The sequence below is a fragment of the Nyctibius grandis genome, chromosome Z, assembly GCF_013368605.1.
Source record: "Nyctibius grandis isolate bNycGra1 chromosome Z, bNycGra1.pri, whole genome shotgun sequence".
Lineage (NCBI taxonomy): Eukaryota > Metazoa > Chordata > Aves > Nyctibiiformes > Nyctibiidae > Nyctibius > Nyctibius grandis.
The window spans coordinates 30,455,714-30,480,426 of NC_090695.1; the positions used below are offsets into that span (position 1 = coordinate 30,455,714).

The following is a 24,713-nucleotide window of genomic DNA, read 5'->3' on the forward strand; positions in this document are numbered from 1 at the left end:
CTGCATGACACATCCTGAGTCAGGGTGACCCTGGTGGACACTGAGTTGACCAGAAGGCAACAGTGTGCTCTTCGGTAATTATGTGCAATAGTGTCCTGGTCTGCATTTGGCAGAATGTTGCCAGCACATGGAGGGAAGTGATCCCTCCTCCCTACTCAGCCCCAGTGAGAGGCATCCGGAGTACTGTGTCCAGTGCTGGGTCCCCCTGTACAAAAGGACATACTGGAGTGAGTCCAGCAAAGGCACCTTGAAGATGGTTAAGGGACTGGTGCATCTCTCATGTCAGGAAAGGCTGAGAGAGCTGGGGCTGACCAGCCTGTAGAAGAGAAGGCTCAGGTGGGACCTTATCACTGTGTATAGACAGTGGGAGCAAAGACAGTGGGCGCTAAGAAGACAGATCTTATATTGGTGTCCAGGACAAGACAAGAGGCAACAGGCACACACTGGAATATGGGAAATTCCATCTAAACAGGAGAACGTTTTTTTCCTGTACGGTTGGTCAAGCACTGGAACAGGCTGCCCAGAGAGGTTGTGAAGTCTCCATCCTTAGAGATATTCAAACCCAATTGAACACAGACCTGAGCAACCTGCTGTGGCTGACCTGCTATGGGCAGGGGTGGGACTGGGCGCTCTCCAGAGTTGCCATCCAGCCTCAGTGCCACCACGGTTCTATCCTATGGTTCTATCACATAGCACTAATTTCCAATTAATAAACATGTTTGAGGATATAGTAGAGGAAGTAGTACTGCTCTACAAGGTAAGGACGGCTCAGATGGTAACAAGTGTAAATAAAGTTTCTAAATTAAATGAAAGACTAAATAAAATGTGATTTTCTGCACAGGTTAAAGTGTAAGGCCCCTGTACCTTTGTCACCTCCAAGTGACTTACTAAGATCTTCTGATGATTTTTTTTCAGCTCTCCCTTCATGCTTACACTGTTGCAAGTCTAAAGTTGCCTGGAAGGAGTTGGTTTTACTTATATATATTTCACACTAAGATTTTGTTTTCCTATCTGTATACACAGCTTTGGTCTTTCTAAAGCTATGATCCAACAATTCTATGACTAATTACAGCATCTTTCCACAGAGGACCAACTCCCAGTGTGCTTTTCATGACCCAGAAGCAAGCTATCTCTGAAGGTGGATGGTTCACCCATGTTTTCTGCTTTACTCAGAAAAGTGGAGTCTGGCCATGGCCAACTCATGTGGGAGGTTCTTTGTGCAGAAATAAAATGGGTAGATGAATACACCAGGCAGGGTGTAATGGATGCCACTATTAGCTCTTGATAAACAAATATAGAAACTGCTGTGATATACCATGTATATCACACATGGTACTAGTTCAGCCTACCTGTTTCCTGCCCAACTGGATTGCCAAGGAATGAGTGGAAAAATATAGTCACTGTTTTAAGTCCAGATTTAGCCAACTACAGTGAGGTATAGATGCAGAGGCTGTCAGCCAGACAGTGTGACTGTGAAATCTGTCATTCCTAAGACCTTTGTATCTCTTCTAAATTTACTTCTAGTCTCCATCTTTGCAAGGATAAGTACATACCTTAGTAGGCTCCAGTTGGTGTACACATCAGTAGGCTTGCCAGTGCAGTTTTTTGCTTTTCCTTGGGTGGATTTCAGTTGTAATTATTTTTTATAAAAACTGGGAAAAGGGCCACTGTCCTCTTCCAACATAATTTTTGATTCTTCCAATTCTTCCAACATAGTATCTCAACATAACTGAATATGAAGAATCACTCCTTTCTTTTCTTCTCAGTCACTGTGGAAGCTCTTATTTGCCAGCAAAAACTAGACACAGCAGTGTGTCCTGTGGTAACACAGAGTTAGACAGTGAGTTTTCATTCCAGAGACCCAAATGCCCTCACATCCATGCAAATTTTGGAGCACTGGGTTCAGGGTGAGGGGTAGACTCCTACCCTTAGTTTGTGACCATGAAGCAGAACCAGAATCAGCCCCCATACTGCAGGTGATGGGTCACAATAACAGCAGGTCTCACTGACTTTGGGCTACCAACTCCAAATGACAACAAAAGGGATGGCTGCAGCCCATAAACCTGATTTCTGACCTGTTTCTGGACATAAAAACCACTGTACCTTGTTCACAGAGAGATGGTGCTGGGGACAGGAAGAGAGGGAACTGGCAATGTTGAATGATTTGATTTTTTTTCCAGTTTTCATGTTTTCATTACTTATGAAGAGGGATGCTTCCTCCCATAAAACACCAACTGGTTCCTGTCTCGCGAGTCACACTGACATTCCTGCCACTGGTTTCCACCTGCCCATACATGCTTCCCCAGCAGCCCTTCTTGCATAAAACACAGTTTGTCTTGGTTTCAATGCAAGCAAACAGAAAATAGCTGATCACTACTACCTGAGTTTAAAGGAGGTATGTGTACTTTATGCTGTTCAGCTGGCAGAAATTCAGAGAAGGAACTTAGTGATACAGTGAGAATCTCATCCATAATGGTCAACAGCTCCTGGTTCCAGCTTTCACATCAAGGTCAGCTGAATGGGAAGTGTTGAGTACAGGAACTGAAAGGCTTGATCATGCAAACAAGCTGCCAAATCATACCTCCCTGTTCTACACTTAAAATAAAGAAATTGACAGAGTGTCAAATTCTCTAACTCCAGAACAATAGCAACTGGGAGCTTCTTAATGTTCAGCCTTCAGAGCCATTAACTCTACAGGAACTTGTGCCTTCACAGACAAAAAGTGACTTGCTTTTATGATTCGAAGGAGATGAGGAGCTCAGACTACAAAACTCAGAGAGGTCTTTGTCATAGCAGAAAGACAAGCAGACAGCACAGGGCTGCCTTGTTTTCAAGCCAGAATGCAAATGCATTCAGCTGATGATTTCACAGGCATTTCAGGCTTGACATCAGCTGAATGGCTCATGTCTGATTATTCAGTCACCTCACCAAACTCTGTGCCTTGACCTACCTCAAGCCCAGCAGCTCAATACACTGATTCAAAGATGTCAAAGACAAATGACATTTTTAAGGCAGGCTTTTTGGCAAGCCAGCAGTGTTGGTGCAGTCACCCCTGGGAAGCCAGCACCTGAGAGAAAGACAGCAACCCACACCTCTTGAGCAGGGACTCTCCCCCTACCCACCACAGCTCTGTCTCAGTTCTCCCTATGCCACATGACAGAAAAGCACTGTGACTGCAGCAGCTGTCAAGAACCTATTCCTTCTCCAAGTGAACCTACCACCACCCACTCCTGGCCACCAGGCCAGGTAGTAAGCCAGGCACTGTCTGGGTTACTATTAATTCCCAGTTCCTCTAGTTCTGTACACTTACACACCTCTGTACACATAAAAATTTTGGTCTCAGCATGAATATGGAGGGTCTGCATTTCCAATAAGTAGTTGGTTGTGTCTGAGAACACCATCAGCCAGGCTTACCATTTTGCAGACCAAGTGAAGTTCTTTGTACTCCTTCCCACAACCGTTTTGTGCTCCAGAGACAGCACAGGTTCTTGACCTCCCGTCTCAACCCTGAAGCTAAACTTCCCAGCAAGCATGTTCCACCATCATATAAGAAAAAACAAGGTCAAAAGGGGATCAGAAGGGAAATGCCACTTGACATCCATGAGCACAGGACAAAGGTGCATCTCATACTCAGAGATAACTAGTCACGCAGTACGGAGATACCGGTATCCACACACCCAACAAATGCCACAAAAATTGTATTTAAGAAGCAGGGAGCATATGGGAGCATAGGATATTTTAACAGCTGACTTACTGCCAGGGAGACACTGCCTAGCAGTAAGTGCTAGACAGTTTCAGAGCAATGACTTCTCTTCTCCATGAGTTTGCCCAGCTGCACCAGCACATGCAGACAAATCGCTACGCCTGCTCTAGAGAAGCGCATGGCTGAAAGAGGCAAGAGTGCTACACATCCACTGCAAATGTGTGAGGAAAATCACACACTGTGTATACACTACCTTGTTCAAGCTACAAATCATCCTCTCCATGAACAATAGACTTTATACACATTATTAACAAAGGAAAGGGAAAAAACTGTCTGGGTGCAACAAGGTTTCAAGATGCATGAGAGGGGTCAGGGTCTATGGTCTATGAAATGAAGCTAAGTACAGGGAGAAATAGCTACTGGAACTGAAGCAAGACATGAGCAAGTGACAGCAAGACAGGGTGGCCAAATGCTGACTTCAGTGAGACTGATTTGTTATGTGGAGCAAACAATTTGTCCAAGTTCCGCTGCAAGGGTCACATTTTTTCAAATAGTAATAGAAATGTCACTCCTTTTCTGATGATTGGGATTTGAACAAAACATATACTATATATGTGTGTGCATATATATATATGTACATATTAGTGTTTGGTATATCTTCAGAGTTTGAATTTGTTCAGTTCAAGTGGTTCTTTAAAAGGTCAAGAGGTACCAGTCAGTTGAAGAGTTTTAGTTTTCTGGTCTTTTTTTAAGAGATAAATGACGACAAGTGGCTTCCTGGAAAAAATATTTCAGATGTGAAATTGAACAATGTTAGATGTGTGCATTGTCAGGCAAAAAAATATTTATGTGGGACTAATTCCAGTACCCAGTATCGGTTCACTACATTGCTGGACTCTCTTTCATCTGTCATCCTAGTTTATGCCAGCAGCTCGAAAAACAAAACAAATCATGTTTTAATAACAAAGGAAACCCTGCTTAAATTAAACCCCCTTGTTAGCATTTAATGCTCAACAAAGCCAAAGAAGGAAGCTGTAGTGAAAGCAAACAAATATGAAATGTGAAGAATTTCACTCCATTTACTCTGGGTAAAAGCTGCTTAGCTTGGCCTGACTGCTAAACTGATTAACAAGCACATTCAGGTCTCAAGTAAGCTAAAACTCCCTCTAATGGCAACTGGCTAAAGGACAGAGCTTGAAAAAATGAAAAGCGTCTCACTGCATTTGAAATGTATTTTTGGCTAGGCAAAATCTAGATAGTATGAATGCTTTTCAAAAGTGAAACTTTAGCTAGTGCCCAAGATTCTTTTAAATTACAACAAATTTGTTTACATTCCTGACATTAAATTTTTATGTGCTTTGTAAGATGTGTTATGTAAAAGTGTACGTTATGTAAAATGCGTTTTCTCCAGTGTGTTTGTTGCTCTAACAAAGTGGCTTAGAAAAGCACCCACAACAGACGACTCCTCCCATCTGTGAAAAGGGTCCTGCTATTCAGCAACACGCCTCCCAACAGAAACCCTAAACACTTTCAGGGATACTTACAGGACCAGAAATTCAACGGCTCAGATTTATTCATAGCAAAATAAGCATTTAACCTGTGTGGTGAGTGTAATAAAATGAGAAAATACTGCATCCTGCTCACAAATATCAAACAGAAATTGTCCTTATAAAATAATAAAAAATAAAAAAAAAAAAACCAGCTCCTTTCAGCTGGCTGAGCACTGAGCACTGTCTGCAGAATAAAAACGTTCAGAAAGGAAGGTAATCAAGGGATTACCAGTTAGCAGTCATGTAGATGTGCTAGCAGTAACATTTAGCTAAAAACTTACAAAATCACAAATTTAGAAAGCTTCAAGCTCAGTCATAATGCAAGATGGTAACGCTTTTTTCTACAGCCTTGAGGGCATTTCAGGTTCCCAGGTAAATTTTACTGGTTAATCTCCTTTATTTCTGCTATCCCTGCAAAAGGGCATAGAATTACAAAACTGATAGATCATGACTTGATTTCTCATTAGCAGTGACGATTTTGTGCATCATTTTTAGAGCCTTTAGGTCATTTCAATTACCACAACACAAGAATCTCAAGCTCTTGCTGGTCAAAAGTGAAATGTTTTCACAAGGGAAATATTATAGGGGGTGGAAATCCAGACTAAAGTCAGCTGAACATTTTAAAAAAAAAAAAAGGCAGACCTTCTATTTAAAAACTGAATTCTAAAAAATGCTGACTTTTTATCCAAAAGCTCACCAGAGCCATTTTCCTCAAATCAAATCTAGTAACTCTTCTGCTTTAGGAACAGAAGCTTTTATAGAGAGGTGTGGAATAAACCAGTCTTTTACACTAGCATGTATTCCTCCTTTAGAATAAGAAAGGCATTTGGAATCTGATCCAAACTTCACTTAAGTTAATAAAAAAGGTCTTGCAAATTCACACTAGCCTATGTGCACCATTGTTTCCTCTTCTCTCAGTTACTGGAAGTTCAAAGCAGAAATTACCACTTACCCCACCAAGATAACTAGTAAGTACATTGATAATAGTGGATAAAAGAATAAGTATATTCTGAAAGTAGGGCATGCTTGCCTGTGAGTTACTAGAGACAAAACAGAGATCAGGAATACACCTATGCTTGTAGGTAATCTCATTTTATTGAATGGTTTGAAGTGCTGCATGAAATAACAACACTTTACAGTCTGTACATGCAGTTTCAATCTTAAAAAACTAAATTCATTTGTTTTTTTCAGAAGAGAAAACATGCATATTTATGTACATCATTTTGAGATAAAAGAAAGAATTGCCATGTACAGCAGAAATTACTCTTTACAAATCTTTCGAGAGACAAGGCAGGCAGTAGCAATTCTGCAGAAGGCAAAGCATACAAACTTTATACACTGAAGGTATAGTTTATTCATTGAGAGACATTAGCAACTGCAGAACGTCGTTTAAGGATAGATTCAACTGAAAATGACAGTGGCTCAGTTGTTGAAAGTTTTGTTGTGGCCTGTTTGGCCCCAAAGAAGTCTTTTGCGCATTTGTCTATTGTAAACTTGTATTTTTGGTTCTCTTTAATGGCACACTCTCTGTATTTCTTAGAAGCATCTTCAAAAGTCTCTTTCACAAATGATGTTCTCAGCTCTGCTCCTGATATGTCAGGAAACGTGTGCTGGAACAGCGACTGAAATGGATTGTATTTGAGCGGTGGAGGGGGCTTGGTACTGTCTTTGCTGATCTTGCTTAATACCTGTTCCTGAGGAGACAGAGAATCCTTGTCAGAAATCTGAGAGAAAGTTCTTTTTGGAGGAGAGAAAGCTGACCTCTCACAAACTTCCAGAGGAAAGCACGGCGTCTCACTACATGGCTGCTGAATGTCTTGTGTATGGGTCAGAACAAGTGAATTTTCCAGTTTTGGAGACATGATGTTGTGCTCAGTGTTTGGACAGTCCTGACTTTGTGAGACCTTGGCATCCCAACCTGCCCCGGGTTTGAGAGCTTGGACAGTAGTAGCATTTAACAGGCATTGCTGGTAGAGGAGAGCATTGCTAATGGGGCCACATTTTGGCCACACTAAAAACCTAGAAGACACGGGATACTGCCTGTAGGTAGTAGCTACACTGACATTTGAAGAAATTAGTTCCATGTTGCTGGATCCTGAATACTGCATGGTTAGATCAAGGCAGGTTGGTAAATAATTGCAAAACTCCTTGTTTGGAGTATCAACTTGAGCAGTGTTGAAGGCTGTTTTATACGAGTTGTATTCAGCTCCATGCACCATGCGGTTAGGGAGAAAAAGGGCAGCTGCTTGTGTAGCTTCCATCATCTCTCTCTCTTTATACTCTCTCTCTAGCATAATGTTCTCCAACTCCTTATCAGCAAAAGCCCGTCTCTTTCTCATCCTGTCACTTACAGGGGGTGGCAAGGGTGAATTCCCTCCAAGGTAAGGGTCTGTTGGAATAGGACGGTAACCTAAAACAACAAAGCAGCATTAGGAATGAAGCCGCATAAGAAAAACATTAAAGCTGTGTTTGTAAAACGGCTCTGTTTGGAGCCAGTCCCGCCAGGTGCTGAGCACTTGCTACAAACCATGGACACCGTCAGCTCCTACTGAAGTCACCATGCTACAGAGGCTTAGCTCGCTGCGCCATCAGGCACACCAGCACAAGTTCCTCAATGCAGATAAGCAAGCCTTGCTCCTCTGACATACAGAGTCTCCTTCAAAGCTATCTGATTAGTAACTTGAAGAAGCAATTCCAAAACAGCAGATCGAAGGAAAAGGAAAAAAAAAACACAAAAAAGGCAAAACCCTGCTGTGTGTTATGACTGGTATTGCATCACACAGCTTAAGGAGACAACCATCCATTTCTAAGAAATACAGAAAGTATTCAAATATTTTTTTTTCTGAATTAAAAGAGAACTTCAATAAAAAAATAGAAATCCAGCCTCCAGTATATTTAATTACCAGGCTAACCAGATTCATTTAATATAACCAATAGCGTCCAATCCTGTTTGCTCTACCCAGACAAGTAATCCCACTGAACTAATGGAACTACTTACATGAGTAAGGAGAACAGGGTTTTACCTGTTTTCACTCCCATTCCTCTCACACGGGTTTCCTCATTGCCGAGGAAGATATCTATGCCTACAGCTGATGCCTTTTCTATTCTCTAAAGATGAATCACTACGTACACATTGCTACAGATGATAGAAAACTCCAAGGAGAACTAGGAGAAAAGAAAAAGAAAGTTAAGATAAATTAGAGGAAAGAATACAGAAGAGATTTTTTTAAAAGAGTGAACTGTAGATTAAAATTAGAGGTTTCTAATGGGACAAAATTTTAACTGTGCTTGCACAGGCAAAGAAAGAGCTTTCTATTTCAGGAAAAAAATGCACTAGATTTGAGAACTGTAATGCTTTACAGGTGTATAGTTTGGAAAGCAATTAAAGCAGACATAGAAATAAATTTGAGAAAAAGAAGAGGGAGTGGGGACAAAAAATACACCTTCTCACTAAAATATCCATCTTTAAAATGTCATTCTTCCACAGTTAATATTTTAGACAGGAAAAATAAGTAGCAGCCTATTATACATATTTTACTATTAATAATGTGTTAGACGTTCAGCTCAAAAGAAAAAAAAAAAAACACCACACTAATTGATTTACTCATTTGCTGATAAAAACACACGCAAATAAATTACCCAGCACTGCAAAACGCTGCTGGGTAGTCATGGAAAAAGAATGTCAGCTTGTAACAGTAACTCTCAAATTTCAAATTACTGTTGCTAGCATTTCAGGCATTATTTTGGGCAGGAGGGGGGTAACTGAAATTCTGCCACATCGATTCCAGCCATGAAGGGCAGAAGCCGCGGGGATGCCGAACAGGCGGGGATGCCGGTGCCCACGGAGTCTCCGCCGTCGGGGGTTTGTAGTGGAGCACGCTTTAACGCCATTCCTCTTTTATTTCGGAAACTTACGCTGCACTTCACTCGTGTCCGTGAGCAGCCGCGCCTCGGCCGGTAGCTTATGTGTTTTCCCGGCGCAGAGCGGAGGTTTTCCCCGCTGCCGGACGGTGCTGCGGCGCTGGGAGCAGCCCGTGGAGGGGCAGGGGAGGATGCGCTTACCTTCCAGGATGCTCTTGGCCAGAAGGCTGGGCGTCCGGACGTGCCTCTGGTAGACGGCTTTGCGCTCCAGGCTCGCCTGCTTCCCCGCCAGCCCCTTCTTGTCCTAGTAGAGCGATCGGCCGGCGCCGTCAGCCCGGGGGCCGCCCGCTCCGTCCTGTCCCGTCCGCTCCCGCCCCGTCCCGTCCCCTCACCTCGGTGGCCTGCTGCCGTCGGAGTGCCACCTGGGCGGCCATGACGCGCTGCCGCTCCACCACCAGCAGGCAGTTGGCGCACTGACAGTCGCGCCAGCGGCAGAACCGCTTGTGTCCCTTCAAGCACGACACCACGCCGTGGTTGCGGCACCGGGCGCACTTGGGCGTGCGGCTCAGCTTCCGCGGCTCGCCCCGCCGCGGGGCAGCTGCCGCCTCCTCGCGTTCCTCCTCCTCCTCTTCCTCCTCCGGGCCAGCGCTGCCTTGCGGCGCGGCCGGGGCCGGGGCTTCGGCCACCTCCCCTTCCACGCTCTCCACGTCGATCTCCCAGTCAGCGGCCGCGCGTCCTTCAGCCATGGCTCCTCGGCGGCGCAGCTGCGAGATAGAGGTCACGCCGCCTGCCCCCGAGACAGGAGGGCAGCCAGCGCACACCTGGTTCCCGAGATGCCCGCCGCCGCCCGGCCCGCCGGCAGCCTCGCCGAGGAGTCACGGCAGAGCCCGCTTGGGATGTCATCTCCCCCCTTTACTGTCTGCTCGGGTCTCTTCCCCATGTCACACGCAGCGCACAGCTTAGCCTCGACGGACTCTTCCCCCCGCCCGGCCCGGCTTGCCGGGGAACTGTGCTCGCCCGCCACAGGCAGGAGCGCCTCTCGGGAGGCGGAGGATGCGGTAGGAACCGCCCCAGGGCGATGCCCAGCGCCGCAGGGCTGCGGGGCTGTCAGGTCCTCACAGGGACCTGTTTATTTCAGGATCCTGACAACCCCCCTGCCCGCTGCGTTCAGACTTAGGGGACAGGTAGGCTTCACACACCGCCGCTGTCTGCTCCAGCGACCAGGGGCTGCACGGGCTCCGGGAGCTCTCTGCACCGCGGAAGCGGTGTCTTCGGACTCCCACCTGCTCCCACCCGACCTCCCCATCATTCCTCCCGCACTTTGCACTTACACAAGTTCAGCGCCCGAGGCCGGTAGGCAGTGCAGGAAGCACGCAGCCCCCTCGCTCCCCGTAGGGTCGCCGCTGCCCAAGCCCAGCCGGAGGCAGGGGACTCCCGATCGCTGCACCTGGGGGTACACGGCTCCCCGACAGCCGGGACGCCGCGCCGTCGGGGGCTCGCTGCGTCGCAGTGCGGTGCGGCGAGCCGGGCCGGGCCGGGCCGTGCGTGGCTGTGTGCTCACTGCACCAGGGCCGGGGCTGGCACCCGCCGCGCCCCCGCCGCGCCCGCTCCGCGGCACAGTGCCCGCGGCTCCGGTCCCGCCGCGTTATTAGCGCCGGCCGCTGCCGCCCGCGCCGCCCATTGGGCCAGCGCCGCGCGGCCGCCGCTCTGATTGGCCTGCGCCGCCGCCGCCCCGCCCCCCTACCCCCCCTCCGCCCCGCTCGTGTGCCAGCAGCCCGCCGCTCGCTCGTAGGTGCGGGCGGGCGGGCGGGTGCGGACGGGGGCGGCCTGGGCCGCCCCCCGCCCCGGAAACGGCCGAGGCCAGCGGGCAGCGGGAGCGGGCGGTGGGGTAGGGGTCTTTTGTTTTAGAGCAAAAAGGGAGGGGGCAAGAAAGGGAGAAAAGACGGTAACGCGCGTGATGGTGACCGCTGAGAACGGCGGGCCAGCGGCGTCCCCCTGAGCGGTGAGCGGGCCGGGGCCGCGGGGTTCAAATGCTGAAATGGCCACCGCGGTGTTTGTTTGCGGTCGTTCGCGTCGCTTGGCCCGCCAGCGGAGGGGTCTCGTGACGGTGGCTTTTCTTCGAGTCTGAAAATTAAGGCGAGGGAAAATAATCGTTTATTGTTTAGCATTCCCTCCCCTCAGAGGCGTTTTCCACCGACCACTGAGCTGCTGAGTAACTTTCTCACCCCCGTGCCTCCGCTCCCTGTGGCTGCTCTTTGGAAACTGGGGAATGTCCCTGGTCTCCCAAAACAGAGGGCGATTGAAATCGTAACGCACAAAGTCTCTGCCAGGGAGGTGGCAGAGCTCGGTGCTTCCGTCGGTGAAAATGGGAATTCCCACGGGGACAGAAGCGGACAAAATACACCTCGGTCGCGTTCGGCGCCGAGCAGGGGGAGAGCTAGCGGATTTAAACAGGGTATCCCCGGCTAAGAAGAAGGAAAAAAAAAAAAAGAGGTATGCGGGAGAGCATCAGTTTCTCCAGCAGTGTGCTGACCGAAACCGAACGGCACGCAGAACATAGGGCCGAAACTATTCTCCGAAAAGGGAAAACATTTCACTCGTTCCCTGAGCGGCGCGTGTGTATAATAAATACCGATAATGTTCCTGTGTATAATAAACACGGGCATCCACTCACGGTGAGCACACGGGCCGGCTGCCGGCCACCGGTTCGGCGTGGAAAAACCCTGCTCCCGCAGCCTGCCGGGACAGCTGCCAGCGGGCGGGCGGCGCGGGCGGTGCCGTCAGGCGGCAGGACGGGCCCGGGCTCCGCCACCGCCCGGAGCTGCCAGCGCCGCCGCCGCCTGGCCAGGCACCGGCCCTTCCCTGGCCCCCGGGCTGCGGGCACCGGCGGGGCGGGAGGGAGTGTTTGTCCCCAGGGAGCGTTTGTCCTCCTCGGCGCGCACCGCCTCCGAGTGCTCGCGCCGGGAGAGTGGGGAGAGGGAAGTACATCCCCCGACGGCAGGTATTATTCATCCCAAAAGAGATCTTGGCCACTGTTTGGCTTACAAGCATGAGTAAAAGGCAAATACCCAAGGAATTCCACTTTCCCCCTTGGGGTCCCTCTTAAAAGGCACAGGCATGACAGAGGACCTGCTAGGTTAGGAAACAGAAGTCCCCTTTGCTTGTAAACCGACACCAAATTACAAACTACGATTCTGCGGGCCGCTGGAGTAAATTACAAAACAGTTCTCCCCCTATTTACTTTATCCACAGGGAACTGTGAAACCCAGCCATGATTTTAAAGCGTTTGTATAACTTTCTTCTTCTCCTCTTGTTTGCGCTGGGCTCCGCGGCGAGTTTGCGCTCCCCTCCAGCCTCTCTCCCCGTTGCCGCTGGGAGGGAGAGGTGCCTCTGCCGTCCTCCGGCACCCGCAGCTGCGGAAGGCGGAGAGCTGTCTCTGGCACCGCTGCTCCCACGCTTGTGCCGCGGGGACCTCCGCTCCCGCTCAGTCCCCCGCTTTGGGCCGTGGTGTCAGCCGTGCCCGCTGTGAGCTGAGACGGGCAGATGCCGCACCGTGCTGACAAAGGCACTGATTTCCACGCGAGGGAAGGCAGAGAAGCCCGCGATGTGCATCTGTGCATCCACCTGCCCCCGCTACAAGGCTCCCCGCTGGAGCGCCCCGCCGCCCCGCTAGCCCCGGTGCCTGCGGGTCCCTGTGCCTGGAGCGGCGGTCCGCGGCCGGGGCTGTTGGGATGCTCCCGGGCTCCTTCAGAGCCTCCCCCCACCCCGTGCATTGGCACGAGGGTCCCCCCGGGGGATGTGCTGCCTGAGGCGGGGCGGGGATGTGCCAGACCCCGGTAGGGAGCCGGAGAATGGCCCCTCAGGCCGGGCAGGCGGCGGCGGGTGCTGCGCCGCTTGTAGTAGAGTCCAGGCCCGTGAAAAGCGGAGAGGAAGAGCAGCTCCGGGGCGTTTTAAAAACTGTAAACAGGTCTGCCCTGAAAGCCAGCGGCAGCTGGGCGCCCAGCGCTGGGTCCTGCTTTGCATCGCTCTCCCGTGCGGCGGGGACGGCGGGCGTGCAGGTGCAGGTGCCGGGGTCTCCCGGCTCCTCTCCTCCCCAGCCTTACCTTCCTCCCGGGAAATTTATTAGCGAGGTTAGGGCAGTCTAACCAAACGGCAGCCCCGGGTGCAATTTCCGCGGGAGGAATGCTTTGATCTTGCCCTCTCCTCGCGCCGTCGGGAGCAGATTACATTGCCAAACGCGGGAGATCTCCGCCGCTTGTTTGGTCAAAGATGTTACCAGTTAATCTGCAACAAATTGGCTCTGCCTCCGCCCACCCGCCGCCCCCCCCCTCTTCCCCGCCCCGGGGTCCCGGTGCCCGGCCAGGGGCTCCCCGCCGTGCCTGCGCAGTGTGTGCCCCGGAGCCGCGGTGTCGGGCATCCGTAACGGCACGCTTCGGCCCAGGATCCGGGCCCTGTAAGACAGGCTTCTCCTCGGCGGAGCATGTAGTTACCACGTATTTGCACCAGCTAAGACGTTGAGATTTCACAGGTGATCCCAGTTCCGGGGGGGGGGGGCGGGGAAGGAAGAAATCACCTTTTCCAGTATTATCCAACCAGTAAAAACTGTGGTTTCTTTTGCAGTCTTCTTCCATAAAAATGAGGATTTTTTTTCTACATCAGATTCCCTCTGTCTCTTGTAAATAGCACTCACACTAAGGTAAACCTGGACGAGATTTTTGTCCATGACACAGACCTTTCTGAACTGATTGTACCTTAAAACGTTTTAAACAAGCAAGTTTTCGGGTTTTTATGTTTGTGTTTTAAACAAGCATTTAATTGCTTATTTTTTCAATACATTGCTACCTAGCATATTTGTAAAGCAGCCAGGTACAGAGTCAGAGGAGTAATTTTCTGTTATTCCTGCATGTCACTCAAATAAACATAATAAATACATATAATAAGGATGTTAGAAATGTCGAGGTAATGTGTTCACTATAGCATGATATGGAAGAAGATTTTATTGACTGTGAGAGTGATTCCACTGCTTTTGTAGGAATGTTTGCTTTGGCAAGGAGGGCAAGGGTTAGCCTTTTTAGGGAGACTTGCATATCACACCAGGACAATCTTCAGTCGCGTAAAACTGGATTGATATCAAAAGCAGTAACAGTAAGCAGAGCAGAATTGCCACTTCAGGTACAGTTAGGGAAAGTCTGATGGGAAGTCCGGAGGTGTCAACGGAAAGTTTCCCATGGACATAGATAGCTTTGGATCAGGCACAAGGTGTAGCAGATTTTCCCGTTACAGCCCTTTTCACCCTGGCAGCTGCCTGGGAAGAAGGGATGAGGTCCCTGAGAGGAGGAAGGGGCGGTCTGTGAAGGAAGGGCAGGTTTGGCCTTAGCTGCTGGGGGCTCTGCCTGCTCATCGGGGCTGCACCAAGGAGGCACATTCTGGCCTATGCCTCTGCAAACGGGACCATGCAGGTGTGGTGATTATTAGACGAAGCAAGGAAGAAGCATGGCTCAGTGGAACTAGAACTCCCTCTTCTGCAGCCACCAAGTTCATGGCCAGGGAACATCGCAGTAGACCTAGAGAGACTCCAGGTCAAAACCAGTCCATACCAGTCCTTATCCCATCCTGTGCTGGAATTTTGAATTTAAACAAGAAAAATGGCATGAGGAGGGCTTGGTGTGCCATCTGCAGCAGCTTTGCTGTGGCTCATAAACCAGGCTGACCTTTGGTTTGCCAGCATTTAATAAGCCAGTAGACATTTGGCAGGTGTCTCGCTAAAATGTACTAGAAAGTTGGATCAACTCTCGGCATGAATATCAAGAATCCACTACGCAAGCAGTGAGCATAGCAAATTGTCAAGTCAGCAACTCATGTACTTCACTATAATCTTCCCAAATGTCTTAAGTAGTTTGGCAAATCTTTTGTTGCAATAAATTCTAGTGAAGTTTTGGCGTTTACTTTTTTTTCAACATATGGCCTTAAAAAGTAACTTAGCCAAGCATATTTTTGGAGTCACTGCAGAGTTTGCTGGAGATGTTGTCTCAAACCTTGTCTGCACTCTGGCAGTTTTATTCAAATATCAACCAGATGCAGAAAGTGTGGGGTTTGGGGCTTTTTTTTACAGGCCTGGAAAGCAAAGGTCAAGTCTCTGAGACGTAAATTGTCTTTTTGATTGCCATATTTTCGCAGAACAGCAAAAAGTCTTACTAATAAACTGGTTTGTGGTGTTTCCCCCCCCCCTAAGGATGCATTATAATCATATGCAAAATATTTAAAATGCCAACAAGACACCTGCTCAATCAAGTAAGTTGGGTAGGCTATGCTGTGCTGAGCAGTAAAAATTCAATCACACAACCATAACTAGTCAGATTGTGTTCTCATTTACTAGGTAGCATTGCAGTCTCAGTAGCCTTACTGAAATTAATTGGATGACTTGAGGTATTAGTCAGCATGAAAAATAGCATCAGAATCTGGCAACACATCAGTTAAAATAAGCCGGACAGACTCAGGCCATATTGATACAGGGAGGTATCTAGGCCACACGAAAGGCTGCTTGTTACACTCCTACTAGCAAGAAAGGTTGTAGAACCATTTACAGAGTGTGATATCGCACCATGCAAATACAAGTACCAGACCCTGACTCACTATGGGTCCACTATAGAGTATGCAGATGTCTGAGGTGCTACAGGTGGAAGAGGTGAGTGGGATCTGCTCAGCACTCACAGTATCACAGAATCACAGAATCACAGAATCACAGAATGTTAGGGATTGGAAGGGACCTCGAAAGATCATCTAGTCCAATCCCCCTGCCGGAGCAGGATTGCCTAGACCATATCACACAGGAACGCGTCCAGGTGGGTTTTGAATGTCTCCAGAGAAGGAGACTCCACAACCTCTCTGGGCAGCCTGTTCCAGTGTTCGGTCACCCTCACCGTAAAGAAGTTTTTCCTCATATTTATGCGGAACCTCCTGTGTTCCAGCTTGCACCCATTGCCCCTTGTCCTGTCAAGGGATGTCACTGAGAAGAGCCTGGCTCCATCCTCATGACACTTGCCCTTTACATATTTATAAACATTAATGAGATCATCCCTCAGTCTCCTCTTCTCTAAGCTAAAGACACCCAGCTCCCTCAGCCTCTCCTCATAAGGGAGATGTTCCACTCCCTTAATCATCTTCGTGGCTCTGCGCTGGACTCTCTCTAGCAGTTCCCTGTCCTTCTTGAACTGAGGGGCCCAGAACTGGACACAATATTCCAGATGCGGCCTCACCAGGGCAGAGTAGAAGGGGAGGAGAACCTCTCTCGACCTGCTAACCACACCCCTTCTAATACACCCCAGGATGCCATTGGCCTTCTTGGCCACAAGGGCACATTGCTGGCTCATGGTCATCCTGCTGTCCACTAGGACCCCCAGGTCCCTTTACCCTACGCTGCTCTCCAACAGGTCTGTCCCCAACTTGTACTGGTACATGGGGTTGTTCTTGCCCAGATGCAGGACTCTACACTTGCCCTTGTTATATTTCATTAAATTTCTCCCTGCCCAACTCTCCAGCCTGTCTAGGTCCCTCTGAATGGCTGCGCAGCCTTCCGGTGTGTCAGCCACTCCTCCCAGTTTTGTGTCATCAGCGAACTTGCTGACAGTGCACTCTATTCCCTCATCCAAGTCATTAATGAATATATTGAATAGTACTGGTCCCAGTACCGACCCTTGAGGGACTCTGCTAGACACAGGCCTCCAACTGGACTCTGTCGCATTGACCACCACTCTCTGGCTTCTTTCCTTCAGCCAGTTCACAATCCACCTCACTACCCGATCATCCAGACCACACTTCCTCAGTTTAGCTGCGAGGATGCTGTGGGAGACCGTGTCAAACGCTTTACTGAAATCGAGATAGACCACATCCACAGCTTTACCATCATCTATCCACTGGGTTATGTCCTCATAAAAGGCTATCAAGTTGGTTAAGCATGACTTCCCCTTGGTGAAGCCATGCTGAGTGCCCCTAATGATCCCCCTATCTTTGATGTGCCTAGAGACAGCACCAAGAACAAGTTGTTCCATCACCTTTCCGGGGATGGAGGTGAGGCTGACCGGTCTATAGTTACCCAGGTCCTCCTTCTTGCCCTTTTTGAAGACTGGAGTGACATTCGCTTTCCTCCCGTCCTTAGGCACCTCTCCCGTTGCCCACAACTTAGCAAAGATGATGGAGAGTGGCCTAGCAATGACTTCCGCCAGCTCCCTCAGCACCCGCGGATGCATCCCATCAGGGCCCATGGATTTATGGACGTCCAGATTGCTTAATTGGTCCCTGACCCAGCCCTCATCAACCAAGACAGATTCCTCCTCTATCCTGACTTCTTCTGGGGCCTCAGGGGTGCGGGACTCCTCAGGACAGCCTCCAGCAGTATAGACAGAGGCAAAGAAGGCATTCAGTAACTCCGCCTTCTTTTTATCCTCTGTCTCCAGGGCCCCCACCTCATTCATCAGTGGCCCTACATTGCCTCTAGTGTTGGCTTTACCTGCAATGTATTTGAAGAAGCCCTTTCTGTTGTCCTTGACCTCTCTTGCAAGGTTTAATTCCAAGGAGGCCTTAGCTTTCCTAGTTGCCTTCCTACATCCTCTGACAACAGACTTATATTCCTCCCAAGTGGCCAGCCCCTCCTTCCTTGATCTGTACAGTCTGTTTAATTGTTTAAAACATTTTGGATTCAGGCACAGATTGTCGATATCGTACATGGCTTTTTGTCTGACATTTTGTCGTAAACTAACAGCTGAATGTTAGCTAGGGTACCAGCCTGGAAAGATGTTCATGAGCATCCCCCCATTTGAAGTCATGCCCTAATTCCACCTTGCTGATGGTCCTCAATCCATAGTCATTTCAAGAACATGAAGAGACTCTTACTGAAGTTTTTCTCCCCTCCCTCAATGGCATAAAGTCTGTTCCCCACTGCAGTCATGTTGGCAAAAGGTCTTCCCAACCCCTTTCCTTGTTTCCAAAACAGTGATCCAGGAAATGCTGTTAAGTTTTCTTGCAAAAGCACAGCTGAATCTTTTTCATTTTTCTTGGAGGTTTTTAGACATAGGAAGAATGTGGCAGCTGCTGCTGCAGATTGTACCTTAGCCACACCTCTCATGTTCCCTCACAGATGGGACATTTATTTTTGCACACCCTCTTCTTCCACTTGAGTTTGCCCAGCAGTTCCCTGATTAACCATGCAGGTCTCCTGGTACCCTTCCTTGACTTCCTACCTGCTGGGATGCTCTGATCTTGAGCTCGGAAGAAGCAGTCCTTGAATGCTAACCAACTATCTTGAGCCCCCTTACATTCCAGTACCGTGTCCCATGGGATTTCCCCTAGCAATTGCTTGAAAAGGCCAAAGTTGGCCCTCCTGAAGTCCAGGGTTGTGATTCTGCTAGCTGTTCTGTTCCTGCCACATGAGATCCTGAACTCTACCATCTCATGGTCACTACAACCAAGGCTGCCCTCAACCTTCACCTCTTCAACCAGACCCTCCTTGTTAGTGAGGTTAAGATCCAGCAGCGCTCCTCTCCTAGTTGGCTCATCCACCATTTGCATCAGAAAGTTATCATCAATGCACTGGAGGAACCTCCTGGACTGAGGATGGCTGGCTGAGTAGGCCTCCCAGCAAATATCAGGGTAGTTGAAATCCCCCACAACAACCAGGCCCTGTAATTGCGAGACTGCTCTCAGCTGCCTGTAGAAGGCCTCATCATCCTCCTCATCCTGATCCGGTAGCCTGTAATAGACACCCACAACAGTATCACCCCTGCCAGCCTGCCCCTTAATTCGCACCCACAAACTCTCAGCTCGCTCCTGATCCGCCCCTGGACAGAACTCAATACATTCTAGCTGCTCATTCACATAAAGAGCAACTCCACCACCTCTCCTTAGTGGCCTGTCTTTCCTGAACAAGACATAGCCATCCATGACCACATTCCAGTCATGCGAGGCATCCCACCAAGTCTCTGTAATTGCCACTAGATCATAGTGAATCATATGAATCATATGTCACAGTGAATGTGAGACAGTTTGGCTCTCTGACACTGTGCAGAAAACACAGTGTAGTACATCCCTGCTGAAGCTCTCTGAAGGATTTTGCCATCTACCCTTCTGAGAACTTACCTTGAAAATCAGATGAGCCTTTGCTGTAACTCCATGGAGCAGGAGATCTGTCCACATGGCACGTGGCCATGTGCAGGTACTGTGAACTCCCACTCGCTTGGTACTTGGACATCGGTGGAGGAAACAGGAAAGCAAGGGATGAACTCCCAATACAGCATGTGTGATGCTAACGCATCTCAAACTCCTCTCATACTTAAAAGGAAGCATTTATGGGTGCAGGGCCCCCTTCCAGAAGGTTTTATATGATGTCTGAAGTTGAAGGGATTTCTGCAGGTATACAAATAACATCTGAACCCTTTGGCTTAGCTGCCATCACTGGGACATCCCACTCCCCTCAGAGTCAATATAAATGGAGGGGTGACACCAGGGTCACCTTCTGAATGGATGGCATTGCCACCACAGGATAGAAGCTGGTGCCCTGGCTGGACACAGTACCTATGTGCTAAGGGACATTTAGGAGCATCTCATTTGCTGCTTCTCTTGCCCTGCCCTTGGTGCACTCTTGGTTGCAGTGCTAAGCAGTGGTTTTGCAAACACTCTTGTTGGGCAGAGGTGCCTCTGCCCCATCTTGTGAATTTGTCCTATAGGAGAAGGGAGCAGGACTGAAGTATCCATTTTTGTTCTGACTTACATGTGTGAAGGGGAACACAGGAGCTGTAACTGCTTCAAATTCTTTTCCTCTCACAAGTGCACCTGTTCAGTGACTGGCTTGATTTTGACTCTTGGAATAGATATCCTGGTCATGTCTGTAGGCAGAGCCCATCCTGGCCAGCCATTCAGAACTGTGGCTCAACATATGGCTATATGTCACATTTATCTGGATACGCTGTTTTCTGAAATCATTAAAAAAAAAGCAAATGCTACCTGAAATGATTTCTACTTTAGATAGACCATTGCTAGTGTGGAATGTATTATAAATATATATTTAATAAAGGCTGTGTTTATTATTATAAACACAAATCTAGGTGAAAATTTAAGGCATAAAGCCTTCCTAAAAGGTGCAGCCGTTCAGTATTCTGGGATCAAACTCTTCCCTTCATTCCATACAGACACCCCATTGAAATCCTTGAGATTAAATGGGCATAAGTATGAGTTTAACATATTGCAGATGTGTATATATATTAAGAACATTGGACGCATTGTACTCAAAAATGCTATTTTACTTACGGTATTTTTTTCAGCACTTATGACTACTTGCAATAATAAAAAAGACTATTCCACGAACTGTGCTAAGATCATATGACATAGCGAGAACACTGTCATCTACTTCATGATTTAACATCTGTGACACTTCAGTAATTCACAGTCTTTGGCCATCCAACATGATATCAACTACACAAAGTGTCAAACCACTCAGTGCATAAAATTAACCAGTTCTAGGAGTAAAGGTCTTTAACTAGCTCTGCTGAAGTCAACAGAAAACCTCCTGTGTCGACTGTAGGGGAAATTGGGTAAGGCCTGTATTTAATTTGTTTTGACTTAAAAGAGAAGACAACGAGCTGTTCAGAGATTCAGCCTGCCCCACAAGACCAGTTCTCTGGCAGCATGATCCACAAAACACTGGGTTTAGAGAGTTTCTTGCCAGTTCTTCTTCAACTGTTCACCTCAGAGAGGAGGTGAGAGGAGCTCCTGTGCCACAGGGCTGGGGCAGCACTACCTTGCTGACACTGGTCTGGCACTGCACATCTCCATCCTCTCTGTGACTCCCACCTGAAGGATTTTCTCTTTAGGGCTCGCTTTCCTGGTCTGTAGGGGACATTTTCCGTTCCATACTGGACTGCAGCACATAAACACCAACACCTCTGCCAGAATGTCCAACCAGTTGATACCATCTGATTTAACCACATACTAGAGACCTGGGTGATACAAATTTGGGGGATATATAGCTATAAACAACCAGCTCCCTTTTCTAAGTAGTGATGAGAAAAGTCTTTCAAAATACATTTATGATTGCAAGACACACACTAACAGCTGGTTCAGGAAAAAAATTCGTCCAAATTTTTAACCAAGAAGTAAGGAAACAAGAATATGCCTAAGGACCTAGCCTGTTTGCAGTGGTGTACTGATATACGAAACTTCTCATCACTTCAATGAGGTGCCAGAATTTCATGCCGTAATGATTAAACTAGTGCTTTCCATAATCAGCCCACTGAAGGATGTGCAACAACAGGAGACACACCCGAGCCTCAAGTGCTGGTGAGTGAACTCTACTGATTTCAGCCAGAGGCACCATAAAATCCTAACCATGAAATTGTGGAAGTAAATGGTGGCTTGCACCCAACTTCTACAAAGCCGGACTGCATCCAGTTAGGGATCACTGCAACATGAATGTGCTAATCTCTTGCTGTCCAGATTCCTTCCAGCTTTTCTTTGGCTGTACATCATGCATCTCTTAAAATCAGTGGAATTACGAGGCATTAAAAGGAGCATATTACAGGGATGTCAATGTGTTTCAACGCAAGGAAAATTTTTCTGGGACCTAAAAAGAAATGTTCATCTAGCCAAGAATGAATTTTAATCAAATTGTTACCTTGTTTTTCTTTGTCTACACAGGAACTAGTTTAAGCCTGGGAACAAAAGACAGTAAAGGTTTAAGAACAATAAGACTTTCATTGTAACTGAAATGCAAATAACAGGGATGTAAATCAACAAATAAGGTCTTCATTTTACTTCTTCAGGAGCAGAATGTGCCCTCCAATGCAATCACATCTCTCCACAAGTCTGGGGCTGCTCTGCCTGCACTAGGGCTGCCTGCCCAGCAGCATGTAACACACACAAATGCTGGCAAGGTAGAAACGTCATTGTACATGATTTGAGAACTCTGTTCCATGGTATACCAGAATAATAATGGACAACAATAAACGAGAGTACTCAGCTCTCTTCTTTGGCTGAATACGTCTCGCTGAGTCAGAAGAGACTGCATATCGTTTTTCCAATGTGTGCTTTTGTTAGGTCAATAGAGAGACTGTTACAGAGTGGTAACGTGAGCAGGGTAATGTGTGCAGGTTCTGGGGCTTTATTGTGACCCTGCTATGTTAATTAGTAATAGGAACATGATGGATTGGCAACACGTGTACTTTCTGAGTCCTAAACCAGCCCTGAGAGTTTAGCACTCCATTAGTTACACATCACAGGAACCCAGGGATGTTTACTCAAAAAAGTATCACTTACAAGAATGAAACATTCTAATTCATTCCTGATAGGGGCCATGGGGGATCCCTGCCCCATGTTCAGACCCCGCCAGACCTCACTCCAGCCCAGCCTGGGGTCACGCTGGGAGTCCCACATCAAAGGTCTCTCCAAAGCAGCTCTTGAGGGTGGGAGAGATGGAGAAGCACCAGCCTCGGCAAGCAGGCACTCCATAGCTTCTCTGGTAGAGAAGACAGGAGCAGAGAGTTTTATGAGAGGTGGGGTAAGACACATTTCTTGGTGAAATTCCTCCACAGAAGAGAAGGCAGAGGAACTGATAGGGCTGTTTCCTTCCCCTGGCCCTGACAACCACCTCTCCCCAAGCAATGCTATCATACCAGCCAGCAAGGAAACTCTCCTCTCTGCAAACTGGAGATACAGATCAGCATGGGGGGCAAAATTCTGAAAGAGCCTCAGCCCTTCTCAAAGGGTCATGGAGAAATGGTAGCAAGAGAGGCTGAATACAATTTTTCTATAGCCAGATCCAACGCACTGATCCTTCCATGCACCAAATAACATAAAAACCTCAGCTCTGCTCCCTGACGATGTGCCTCCCTGGAGAAATTCTTTGAATTTTGCTGCCCTTCAGCAATGTGGGAGAAGGCCACTCATCCCACATACTTCTTTCAAGGAAGCACTGGGACATCCAAAAGACGACAGCAGCTCTATTCCATTTTTCATGCAAGCTTCCTCTTTCATTACCTGTCAACCTCACAACTCTCAGGAACAGCTATCTTCCTTGCACACACCTTTCTTCCCCATCCCAGTCTCCTTCACCTCAAACCTGGCCTGATAGGCTAATATTTGTCTTCTTACTATTAGTCTTAAAAATTCCATCATAGAAATCCGCAGGCATGACATTGTAAATAACACAAAAACAAATGCCATCTTCACCTCTCAGTCAATCCATTGCTTCCTGTGGTCATCTTCAGTAGCCACCAATTCTGCAGTCGTTCTGTAGCACTGATCTTTGCAAATATCTGACAATTTTGCATCCTGAATGTATGCATGGAATTACCCTTCAGCATTCCAGTTACAGTCATTAGCAATTAATAATTAGCACAGTGAACCCTGGTAGAGCCATGGACCTTATGCTGGCCTGATACTCTTCTTGTTTTTTTTTCAGCATGGCTTAGACTAGCTAGAAACAAAAATTATTTGTGCAGTCAAGTGTGCTAACAGTAGTAGTTGATGTAATTGCAATGAGTTGAGTTGGCCTTGTGTGTTGAGGCATATGTGTTGCAAACCCCAGAAGTATGAACTCAAATGGATGGTCACAATCAGAAAAGAAGCATCAAAACCACTTCCAGATTGTTACTGAATTATTTTCACTCTGCAGACCATATTTTTACAGTGAGTTATGCCTGTGTAACCTGATTGAGACAATTTGGGTTAAATATGCATATCCATGAACTGGATTTGTTTGTGTGTCTTCCTGGTTATATCACCTGATCTGTGGACAAAAACATTTTCTCCTGTGGTCAATTTAGTGTCTCAAGAGAGCCCAGCACATCCTCAATTGCCATATGAAGCAGGCATGGTCTTGCTGACCTTGCCATCTTGGCAGCCAAGAAGAAATGCTATTTTAACATGAAAGCTAAAGATAGCCACTCTGTATCTTGGTGGATGCAAAAACATTTTCAATATATTAATTTAACCATCTTTTGAATGCAACCATACCTTAAGGACTGCTGTGATTTTATTTTTTTAATGAATGAAAACAGTGTTAACGGTGCTGCTGTCCACAGCTACAAAGCTAAGAGGTAATTTCAGATAATCAAAAAAACAACAACAACTAAAGGGATATTTTTCAGGTCTATGTCAGATCCTACAGTATACAGCATGTCATCATAGCATGCCTACCTTTCAGCTGTCAGACCATGTAGCATCTGAACCGCCATAAATAACACACCCAGGACAAGCCAGATGTGCTGGTATGAATGACCGATTTGTTATTGTTACAGAGAAGCCAGATCAGCATGTGGCAAGGCACTTCAGCATTGCAGATCACTTTGCCGCCTCTTGGTACATCAGACAAGAACAATCAAAATGAGGAGTACGATGATCACCTCTTACAGTCTGCTCTCAGGCAAAGACATTTTTGCACAGTCGGGCAAGTGACCCGTTGGCTCTGTAACGTTAGGAGCGCAAGCTTACAAACTTGCATTTTGTATTGAACCTTGCACACTGCAACCCTAAAACCCAGGAGCAGTCTCTGAGCAATACCAAAACACAAGCAGACAAATACAATCATAAGCCTTTGCAGGTTGCTGTGCTCT

At 47.6% G+C, this 24,713-nt stretch overlaps 1 protein-coding gene across 2 annotated transcripts; it reads right to left on the minus strand.

The window, feature by feature from the left end:
- Window positions 1-6,524: 6,524 nt before the first annotated feature.
- Window positions 6,525-9,860, minus strand: DMRT2 (doublesex and mab-3 related transcription factor 2). 2 transcript variants are annotated; one of them, XM_068423690.1, is made up of 3 exons: window positions 9,507-9,860; window positions 9,316-9,418; window positions 6,525-7,663 (listed from the first exon to the last, which is right to left on the minus strand). In XM_068423690.1, exons 1-3 carry the CDS (start codon window positions 9,858-9,860, stop codon window positions 6,609-6,611), a joined length of 1,512 nt encoding a protein of 503 aa, XP_068279791.1. In that variant the 3' UTR covers window positions 6,525-6,608. The 2 variants fall into 2 exon arrangements, with proteins under 2 accessions (XP_068279791.1, XP_068279792.1); XM_068423691.1 differs by lacking the exons at window positions 9,316-9,418; window positions 9,507-9,860 and adding an exon at window positions 8,277-8,305.
- Window positions 9,861-24,713: the final 14,853 nt, after the last annotated feature.

Bases quoted from the DNA above. Each gene is read 5' to 3' on its own strand.
- DMRT2 (XM_068423690.1), bottom strand. From the start codon at position 9,860: ATGGCTGAAGGACGCGCGGCCGCTGACTGGGAGATCGACGTGGAGAGC. The intron at 9,419-9,506 runs GTGAGGGGACGG...TCGCTCTACTAG, and splicing joins GACGGCAGCAGGCCACCGAG to GACAAGAAGGGGCTGGCGGG. The intron at 7,664-9,315 runs GTAAGCGCATCC...TTGTTGTTTTAG, and splicing joins GGCCAAGAGCATCCTGGAAG to GTTACCGTCCTATTCCAACA.